General features: G+C 42.1%; 1 protein-coding gene across 1 annotated transcript in view; it reads left to right on the top strand.

Annotated features, from left to right (window-relative positions):
* The first annotated feature begins 286 nt into the window (after window positions 1-286).
* LOC139642384 (phospholipid phosphatase-related protein type 4-like) overlaps window positions 287-11580 on the top strand; it is a 37986-nt gene continuing 26692 nt past the window's right edge. Inside the window, exon 1 of the mRNA XM_071517199.1 lies at window positions 287-358. Coding sequence (XP_071373300.1) covers window positions 287-358 — 72 coding nt within the window. The remainder of the gene's footprint in view (window positions 359-11580) is intronic.

The following is an 11580-nucleotide window of genomic DNA, read 5'->3' as shown; positions in this document are numbered from 1 at the left end:
ACCGGAGCGGTACCGTTATTTTCTATCTGACAGCTCCTCCGAAGACATGCACGGCACCGAGTCCGGGGCTTCTCAGTAGCGGCGGGAGGGGGGATAAAAGGCCCAGGTCGAGTCGGGGGGGAGGAATCGGGAGTCTGGATACTGGGTGTTGTCCCGCGCCATCCCGGTGCTCAAGGCGGCATGGAGCGCTCCTGATCCCGGCGGGACGCCTGGAAGAGGACAAGCCTTCCCTCCCTCGTCGAATCTCTCGGATCTGTTGTGGATATTCCGTGGAAGAGGCCCGACCATGTCTGCGAGAGAGAAGGGGATCCTGACCAAAGACAGTGTCAGCCTGCTGCCCTGCTTCTATTTCGTGGAGGTGCGTTGATGCCGCTGCTTGATCCCTCTCCCCCCCCCCCCCCCAAGAGTCTGTGAATATCCCCATAGGAAACCATACTACAGTATAGTGGAGATATTGCAGTCAGTGTTGTGGTGGTGAATAGAGAAGGTGGGTAAACTGTGACCTCCGGTTGGAGAGCATCAGAAGGCAAACAACCACCAGTATTAACAAAAAAATCAACTGTCGGCTACTTTCACCAGAGGATTAATTTATGCTCCCCCCCCCCCCTTTTCCATCTTCATATAACTTACATCAGTTTGATACTTACTATAATTTATACTATGAATTTGAATCATAAAGATTTATGTCAGCCTTACAAAGGTGCTAAACCCTATTCTGCAAATAAAAGATGGGTAAACTGACTTAGATTTGACCTTCCACTACATCTCTGATTATAGTATACCACATCATTCTAGTGTAGTACTTTTGCTATAGCATGTACTGTGGTGTTTCTGCACAATTTAGCTACTGCAATAGTTAATATAGTGTGTATTGTAGTATTTTCTGTAGTAGGTACTGTTGTCATATGTAGAAGAATGACTGGATTTACTATTGTATATTGAAATGTATTGCTGCCTTATATTCCAGTACTTAGTGTAGTGTGTTGAAAACATAACCACAATACCTAATATTATTATAATAGAGAAAATAAGGTATGGTGAAAGTACAATTCACCTCTCTTGGTCTAAATAACATGAATATAGCAAAGTAATAGACACAATGTCTACAGTAAGAGAGATAACAGATTTTGCATAATATACACAATCCACTGCTATAAACCATATAAATGGTTGCACTATCAACAACTGAATTCATACAGATGTGAGTGTGAGTCAATTGTGCAGCACTCAGAAGAATGATGCAAACGTGGGAAAGAAAATGATACAAAAACAGAGACATATACTGTAAAAAAACAACAAATAGCTTAAAATATTGGATAATATGGATCTGTGGTGACAAGGTAGTGCAGACGTGATGGATGGGTGGATCTGGACAGGGGGGCGATAGTGAGGGCCACCAGGAGACACTCTCCTCATGATAATGTCATCCGTGGGCCGATAACGTCTGCCGTCGTAAAGGTGTACGGGTGAAATCCATTGGGTGTTACGGTAACATGAGCCTGCATGCGCACTGTGACTTCAGATGTCAATCGAAATCGCACGCAAGTTGGGATGACTGTTGCTCGTTCCCCCGCCGGGCGGTTTACGCATGCTCTAATTCACGAGTGGCCTATAGGGGATACGAATACGGATTCGAATTGGCATCATACACGATAGATTTGACTCAAATATGATGCATACTCTGGGAGTCATACTGTATCCAAAGAATTCCTTTCTCAGTGAGGACTTGGACGGGGGGATTCCCATCGTTTCATGTAGAGGTGCGTCATTTGGAAAGATAGAGGCGATCTATGTACCACAGAGAATGCACCTTAAGAAATTGCTGCCTCAGGGTTTTGAAATCACAACACCTGCTGTTAAACAGAGGATTTTTTTTCTCCCTCTATTTTTACAAACAGCAGGATGTATTTAAACTAGGTCAATGCTGAAAGTTAATTCTGTTAAATGAACCACAGTGTTTCTGCGTTTCATTAGGCGCACTCTTGAACCGAAGGACAGGGAACTCTTCTCTTCTCTTCTCTTCTCTTCTCTCCTCTCCTCTCCTCTCCTCTCCTCCTCTGACCTGAGTGTCTTTGTCAGTCCGTGGCTTCCAGAGAACCGAGGCGGCGGCCCGCTCAGCCGAATCCCATCCTGCTCTCCTGTCAGGCATGACTGCCATGTCCCACATTAGATTTGGAGAGGAGATCAAAGCTTGCCAATCACGATGTATCCCTCCTCCCCTGAGAAATGTATCTCTGCTATCGGCGCTCATGGCTCATCACCGGCCCTATGAAATCTTTATACCATAGTTTCAGAACAGGAGGGAAGCTCAGATGGACCTCAGATCAGTGTCGTTTTAGCATGGCAGGAGTATGCATGGGACATTTGGCCAAACTTAAAGATGTACAAGACAACGCTCTCTTAGAGGCGATCTATGTACCACAAAACAACAATTTTTTTTGGGTCTGTTGTTATTGTTGTATTTTAAAATGTCCTGAATGTTTTTAAGCCTTGCTGCATACCAAATTTCACTTGCGGGATAAATAAACATTGACTTGACTTGACCCGTCTTAGCCTAACAGCAGATGCACACCAGACATAATTTCACAAGTTGAACAGTTTCCCTCCCTTCATTGTCTGTGAGAAGAGTAATCCAGTCCGTTATGTGGCAAGCCTAAGTTAAAAAGTTTTATATTATTCATATGAGCAAGATGGTCGTGGTGCGAGAACCAATCACATTTGGGCAAAAATCTAGTTCTCAAATTCAACCATCATCAAAGTTTTGTTTCTGGATGTTGGTTTTTATACTCTCCATTGTTCCTCAAAAAATAATAATTTGTGCACGAAGATATTGCATTCAACATTATTTTTTTGTTTACAACATATAGCTACAGTAGCTAGCCTACCTACCCCATCTAAATAGCTGTAGCCATTTAGCTAGCTAGCTTGCTAGAGTAAAGGATAGCTTCAAGATTATAGTGACATATGACTATGGATTATATTTAGGCAAAAAGGAATGAAGAAATGTACCTTATCTAAAATACATCCACATAAACAAATCATAATAAACACACAGACTTTGTTCCTATGCTTGAACCCAAACCACATGCACTTTTGCTAAAGCAACATATGATGTAGACACAGTGTGCCACTAGCTTAGCTGGTAAACAAAGCCTATAATTCTTCCATGAGTTTAGCATATGGGAGCAATATTTAGTTTAACTTGACTTCATCCACAGCGATCCCTATCAGATTTTCCTAAAGATGGACGCATGTTCGGTCATTTATCATTCAGCAGCCAAGATTCCGGGCTACTGAATAAAATCTGGCAACATTCATGGACGATATTTGACATGGAACTGATACCCAGTTTTGCACATTCAGCGTATCTGGTCCTCCGTGAGTGCAACCAACATGCTATTTTTTCCATCACGACCAACGGAGCTAGCCAAATTCGATAGGATAAAGAGCAACAACATCTTCTCCTCTGATAAAAAGGTGCCTTCAGTGTAGTTACACTGTGCAGTGCTGATGCGATGTCCAATCATGGTCCAGTCGCCCCCCATTTTGTGGCCAGACCTATTCCTTCCTCCTCCTATTGGGGAGGAAGGCCAGTGTCATCGCAGTGTCATCAACTTGCGAGACTAGTCTGGCTTGCAATGCTACCACCAGCCACTAAAGGGGAGAAATTTAGGTCCAACGGACGTTTACTGACGTTACGTTACATGATTTCTGGGTAATGAAGTCCTTCAAACTTTCGAAAATTCAGTTATCCCTCACTGCCACTTCTCTTTTTCAGGTTGGGGTTCAGTCAGTTTGCTTAAGGGAACGTAGGCAGGTACGGCCATACAGGGGATCACACCCCAGCCCACTGGTTGGGGGACAACCTCACTAATCACTAGACAATCCTATCCTGGTCCAATGCTGCATGGTTGGGCAGGCTGGCAGAGTTGGGAAGGTTGCATTCAAGATGTGAGACATTACAGATTACTGCTGCTTATTTTAGTTACATATGGATTACTTTGCCTCCAAAATCCACAGAATTTGCAAATAAATCATTGAATGGTATTCATCATCTACAACCTACATCAAGTTGAGCTGGTTTTTCTTGTTTTCCCTTTAAATGTGTTTTTGAATAATCCAATCATTTTATTGGCTTTCCTGGTTATTTTCAAAAGTATCTCTAATCTAAGTAGAGATAGCAAATGTTAGAGATAAGCATTTTTGTAATCTGATTACTGTAATCCCATTACTGGTAATCAATTATAACCAAATCTTGCGTGGAAGGAAGTTGGATTGGACTCCCATATGTGACATGCAGAAACAGATGCAGATACCGTGTCATTGTGTTCCTTGTATCAGGCTGGCTGCTCTAGTTTGGATTTGGTGGTGAAGTGCAGCAAGGCTCCACTGTGAAGCCTGGGGCTGCTTTCCCTCCAAAGTGGAACAAATGGAAGCATGAGGAGGGCTGAACAACTGTTATCTAAAACTGGGTGAAAACAAAAGATTAAATCATATGCATAATTGTAAGAATCTGTATGGCCATTAGCCTAGATAAAGGATAGCATGCATAAAGGGTATGGTGAAAACAAAGGAAACACCCGCAGAAAGACTCCTTTTCTTGATGAGGACTTATTGGTCATTCACCTCCTGGAGTGATGGTATTATAACTTTTTCTCAGGAACCCACATTTTCAGAATCCTTTTCCTCAGTACCTAGCCTTATTTTTGCAGCATTTTTGTGTTTTCGGGGTGTGTTTACACCAGGTTCGGAGAGTTTTAATTGAACTCTGGAGCGTTCCTTTAGTTTGGTTCATTTGCCCAGGTGAGAATAATGCCAGGGATCAGCGCTCACCCTTGCTTTGTTCCGTGTGTAAAAACCAGTAGAATATTTTCAATAGAAAAAAGATGGTTCACATCCACTCATTGGATGAAGAAGTTGGTCAGTCGCTGAGTCAGTAAGGTTTTAGTTAGTAGGTTTTAAGGTTTTAATATTCCTGGCTCTTTAAGAGATAATAAGATCTGAAGCCCTACTAGAGCTTGGGAGGTGAACTTTTATTTTACCATGCAGAAGAGTTAAAAAAAAAAAAATTAAAAACGGGCAGCAAATGAACTAAAAAATTGTAATGCCAAAAATAATGGAAAGATATTGTTAGAAAAAACAGCAAAGATTAACTGCAAAAATATGGTCATTTACTCTACCTTAAAGGAGCGATAAGTACGATTTTTCCTGCCCCATAACACAAAATGACCATAATATACTGTATCTGCAGGGGTTGATGACTCAGTGATTAGTCAACGATTACTTCACAAGGCGCTGAGATTTCTGGCTTTATAGATTACTTAATGCCTCTTTAAATGAGGTATATTATTATATTGCTGCGGTATTACTATAATGATACGCTTACTCCACTGAAAACCTATCCATTTAACTGATTTTAAATGTAAAAATAGAGACATTTCCAGCAAAAAAAAAAATAATCCTTTATTTTTGCTATGAATTATGAAAACCTACACTTTGAAAGGTTTATTTACATGGAAATTCACATGGATAATTCACACCAAATTACATGGAAATTATATATATACTAATTATAGTTGGCCATGTACATACTTACTTGCATGCTACGTTATCTAACAGGTATTAGCTAGTGGAAACCTAACCTTGGCTTGGTGGGTTCCGATATATCTGGCTGATATTGCCCTTTAATTAAAAATCAGATCTGGTCCAGTCAGTGCTGTTCACCTCTGATATGATGGATATGATGCAGCTTGATTGATTACATGTTTTATGTAGAATTGATCAATATTCTACACAGGTCGTCTATGCGAAGCCCTTAGACTGAATTGATTCTAATGTGACATTTTGATTGGATTCAACAAGTGTGCATGAGTATGTTATTAGTAGTAGTATCCTGAGTTTTAGTGTCCCATGGTCTAAATGCTCTTTCAGAGGCTTTTCCACCCTGACAAGAATACAATTCTGGGGGAAATACTGAACACTTGGAATTCTTAGGAATTTTTTGACACAAAAATTGTCAAATTTAAGGACATTTAGATACTATTTAGACATTTAGAATATCAGCACCAAATATCAGTTTTGGCTGCTCCAATCCAAAATTATCAGCATCACGTCGGCCTTCAAAAATCCATATTAGTTGAACCCTAGAATTCAGGACAGAGAGCCAACAAGAAAGTAAAGAAAGGGATAAAATGATAGCGAAGATATTAGAATAGTTCAGTATGTGAGACAGATAGACAGTCTTTGTGTGAGAGACAAAGAGAAAGAGAAGGAGACACAGAGAGATTTACAGAGGAAGAGGAGTCTGGCAGTTGTAGCGGATGTAGGGCAATGGAGCATCGCTGCTCGGCTGTGGTGAGCTGAATTCTCCCAGAGGAGCAGAAGCTTTTCAGAGAAAGAGAGCGTAAGGAATACTAAGACATAACAGTCCATGATTAACACTCAGCTATTCCTGCACTCTGACTGCAGCCTCTTCTGGGGCCGTATCCACAAAGCTTCCTAGTACTAAGAGTTGGTCCTAGTGGTGAAATTCTAAGAAACTCTTAGAGTGATGACGTTTTCTAAGAATTTCCCCTTAAGAGTAAGACTAAATCCTAGTAAAGATAAAAGCTGTTCACAAAGCATCTTAGCCCTTAAGAGAGCTCTTAAGGTGGAAAACTGTTAAGAGTAGAGAGGAGGACTTTTAGGAGCTTAGGAGTTTCCTAGGGAGAGGAGGAAATGGCTGAAAGACGCAGAAAAGACGCATTAATGCTATTATTACTGTGAAAGTTATCACAAAGTTAAGATATTTAGCAACAGGCAAACAGTGCAGCAGTGATGATTTAGGTTTATGCAACCACATAGTAGAACAATCACACAAATCACAGTTCCTTCACAGACTCATGTTGTGACACAACCTGTTTAATTCCCACTGGCCGGTCGCACCGAGCAGCAACAGAACAGCAGCTATGGATACAGTGAGTTTTCTCTGTATTGTCTGGTCACTGATGGGACACACGTCCGCATCATCGGCAATATACTGTTGTTCAAAAATCCTATTCATATAGGCATGCCAATATAGTCTATAAATTATACTAATACCACTTGAGCCATTTTCACCAAATCTTAACATCAAATTAGTGAAGTATAATAACATTACTGCATTCGCCCAAATAAAGGCATAATGCGTCAACCTGTGAGGACAATGCAAGTATTAAAAAGTACCGTTTGTATGGTTTTCAAAGATTTTGAGCTCTATTTTTTTTTTTTTTTTGATAGTATAAGCAAACCACACGTTAATATTGAGTAAATTGTGTTTTATCTTGTGTGATTCCTTGTGTGCATTCTGGATGACAAAAAGAGGCGTGTTGATTTTTCTTGATCAACCAATGACAGCGTCCAAAGAGAGCATCATCATACCTAGCAACGGAGTCAACCACACCTCCTCACTAAGATAAAAGTTATTGTCCATTCCTTGCTCAGAGTCGCTCTGAGAACTTTCCTAAATCACTCCTAAGCTAGGATTCCTTGCTAAGGAATTTTAGGCTAAGATAAGACTCTCTGAGAGGACTCTCAGAATGTTTGTGGCTATTGCCCCTGGTGTTCAGCTGCCAGTGTTTCTTGTATCAGTCAGCCTTGACCTGCTACTCACTAGGTCTGGGAGTTTAGTCACACAGGTCAGTCAAACAGTCAGTCAGTTGGTGGGGCAGTCAGTCAAACAGTCAGTAAACCAGTCAGCCAATCAGTCAGTAATCCACTCTGACTGACTGGTTTACTGACTGATTGGCTGTCTGTTAGTAACTAAACCAGTCAGTCAGTCAGTCAGTAAACCACTCGGACAGGCAGTCAGTCAGGCACCTAGTCAGCCAGTCAGTTAATCAGCCAACCAGTCAAAAATGAGTCAGCGAGTAAACCAGTCAGTCAGCCAGTCAGCCAGAGTCAGTAAACCAGTCATTCAATCAGTCAGTCAGTCAGTCAGTCAGCCAGTCAGCCAGAGTCAGTAAACCAGTCATTCAATCAGTCAGTCAGTCAGTCAGTCAGTCACTAAACCACTCAGACAGGCAGTCAGTCAGTCAACTAGTCATGAATCAGTCAGTGAGTAAACCAGTCAGTAAACCAGCCAGTAAATCAGAGTCAGTAAACTAGTTATTCAACCAGTCAGTCAATAAACCAGTCAGTCAGTCAACCAATCAGCCAGTCAGTCAGTAAAGCAGTGCATCAGTCACTCGGTAAACCAGTTAGTCACAAAACCAGTCTCTCACCTCGTTGCCTTTCTATTTGTGGCAACAATTATTTCTTGACTAAAGAAATTGAAGACAGACATAAGGCATAGAAAACAAGACAAAAAGAAAGAGGAAGGTAGAAAACATTAGAGGAACATAAAATAAATAAATAAATGAATAATAATAAATCATAAATCATAAATAATTATGCAATAAATTATATGAATACAGGAAACAAGACAAAGTGATCAGTACAATTAAAATCATACCCATATAGGTAAATCTATTAAGGGTTGACAACAGTAGTGTGCCCCAACACTTACATTGTTATGAAGAGATTAAAAAAGGATTCATAGGAGCCAGTGAGAAAATATAATATCACGGGACCAATAGCATTGTTCTCTGTGTACCATTTAATTTGGCAGTTAATCTTTCTAGTTGTAGAATGTCGTAGGATACAGTCCAAGCCTTAAAGCTGCATTTGGCAAGATTGTTATGTAAAAATACACCTCTGTTATCAGCCTAAATCACAAAGATAATAAGATGAAACCAACTTTTTAAAATTACTTTTTTGGCAGCAGTAGAGGCTCCCTCAATAGTGACTGTTAACCCCACCAGTCGACTTTTTTTTTTACATTTTCTCCCTTTTTCATAAGGATCTCTGTCTATTGGTGGCATCAACGGTCACTTCATAATGGCAGACTTACCCATCGGACACCTCAACGTATTGAGAGTGCTCCATCGCTATCTGTGCCGCTAGCCCATCAAAGCCCACCAAAAATAACCGACAGCCAAAGCCTGCTTTCCATTTCCACACATCCATTATTCAAACTTCACTGTCTCTTCGCTGTTCTCTCGTCTCTGTTATCACTGAGTTCTGGCCGTCAATGAGTGGGATCTCAGGGATGGGAGTGTTGTATGGCACCAGGCCTTTGCAGTTATCCAAATTTAATCTGGGCAGCCATAAAGGAGAGTTGTCACTACAGCTGCTGCCATTTAAAATTCTCAAGCAGCTGTGATTCTCTGCATCTTGGAGACCTGTGCTCAATGATGCGTGGTGTGTTGACACCTTTGATAGAAGCAGATAAAGCAAGGCAATGGTAAACATGTTGTTCCCCGCAAATGATGCAGCTCCCCCCTGGGCTGATCAGTAACAAATATGTGTAATTCTGAACATGCCAAAACGGAATGGTGAGATGCATCATGTCTGACATTTTGTCCGTGATGGACAAACGAACAAACAAACCGAGACCAATCCGTATCCCCCCCCACACACGATGAAATGGAAAACTTGTCTAATCAGTTCTGCAACATGCTGAACTGAGCCACATGAAGCCTGACAATCTACCCCAGTTTGCTGTGCATTTTAATTAGCTGTAGGACACGAGTAGTGACAGTTTTGTGTTGTTTACTATGGTGTGAATTGAGCTTCATAGCATGGATTCAAAATGTCATGATGCAGCTTGCGCTCAAACTGCTCTCACATGAAAAGCTTGTTGAGATGGTCAAAGACTCATTTACATTGGCTGAATTCCCTTTTTACGCACAAGCAAATGTTCAATATAGATGTTCTAGGCACACTAAAACTGAAGCATATCAAACGTCATTGGTTGCCTAGCGACCCTCGCAAATGAGGCTGCAATTTCCCATATGATCTGAAGTATAGAATGTACAGTATTCTTCAGAGAGCGCAGTCGGCAAGGTGGTGCAGCGGTACGAGCGCTGACACCACTGACCTATATTTCCTCTTTCCACAAGCCGAGATGCTGGACGAGCGCTTAATGCTGAGCTAAGAAAGGAGACCTGAGAGAGAAGGGAGATGGAGAAATGGGCTGACAGAGAGAGGGAGAAAGAGAGAAAGTCAGAGGGGGGGGGTTGCGCAGAAAAGAGTCGTGACCTAGCTTCAACATGAAGCATATGCAAGCTAGAAGCAAGATGCATCCTCTTATCTTACATATGCATGTTGCTCCGTCCGTCTAATCGACCATCCACTCATCCTTTCATCCATACGTCCATCCACCAGTGAACATTCCATTATAGCTGCACTGTGTACCGTTTTCATGAAAATTTAATGCCTGAACTACACAGCATGCATAACATTTGCGTATCCGAACTTGTTGCGGCCCAGTTGCAGCACTTTGCTGCTACACCATGTCCGTTCTTGTTCCACCTGCGGTCTGCCGGTTGTGTTTTGCCCATCCACATTTTACCTATGGGTAAGTGAACACAATTATCTAGTTTTGCTTATTTTTCCACAAACAACTCAAGTTGTACCGTGAAGAACATTAATGTACCATATACTTAGATACATAGTGTAGGCATACCGCAATCTCGGAACCCATCGTCTATCGGTCTGATGACGATTAGACTCTGGGGGCGACGGCCAATATTTTGGGGTTTCCGGTGTAGCCAGCAGACATCCGGGCCAAGACTTCCTCTTCTGTGCGCCCGTCATTGTTTACAGTCCGATTAGCAACTTGAGACGCGAGAATGGAGTTGGAGTTGAGAGACGACGTCTCATATGCAGATATCTGTTTATAGAGATTAGCCGAAATGTCGTCTGGACCTAAAAAACTTTGACTAGACGTTGTCCATTCTCGCGTCTCAAGTTGCTAATCGGACTGTAAACAATGACCGGCGCACGGAATAGGAAGTCTTGGCTGGGATGTCTGCTGGCTACACAGGAAACCCCGAAATATTGGCCGTCGCCCCCAGAGTCTAATCGTCGTCAGACCGATAGACGATGGGTTCCGAGATTGGGCATACTGTAACCAAATCTCAGCGGCTCTATAGTAACCTCATCTCCATCCCCTATTTTGTTTACTGACACGGTGATAAATGACTATAATAAGCAAAATCTTGTCACTTGTACACACTGATGGCTTGCAACGGACATGTGTAGTCTGACAAAAACAGAAGCCATGTGTATCTCCAAAGTTCCGTCTCTGGTCCGGCTCAGTCTCAGATCCGTCAACGCGGCGCGTGTGCGGCCACTGGAGCAGCTGCGACGTATCCGATCCAGTTTTACCCATACGAGCCCGTGTGGTCAGGAACAAAATCTTGTCACTTGTACACACTGATGGCTTGCAACGGACATGTGTAGTCTGACAAAAACAGAAGCCATGTGTATCTCCAAAGTTCCGTCTCTGGTCCGGCTCAGTCTCAGATCCGTCAACGCGGCGCGTGTGCGGCCACTGGAGCAGCTGCGACGTATCCGATCCAGTTTTACCCATACGAGCCCGTGTGGTCAGGAACATCGTCTCGACACACAGGAGGTGATGGATCAAACCTGGGAAATGCATGTTTTATGAGCGTCTTTAAAAGAAAAGCTACAAGGTATCAAGTTACCTCAAAGGAAGACATTTACAGTTGTGTGGAG

The sequence above is a fragment of the Centroberyx affinis genome, unplaced genomic scaffold (assembly GCF_046629955.1).
Source record: "Centroberyx affinis isolate AG114_WGS23_722 - 3 ecotype Tasmania unplaced genomic scaffold, CSIRO-AGI_Caff_v1 ptg000472l_1, whole genome shotgun sequence".
Lineage (NCBI taxonomy): Eukaryota > Metazoa > Chordata > Actinopteri > Beryciformes > Berycidae > Centroberyx > Centroberyx affinis.
Note: the sequence above shows the minus strand (reverse complement) of the source record. Positions and strands in the feature narration are given on the sequence as shown.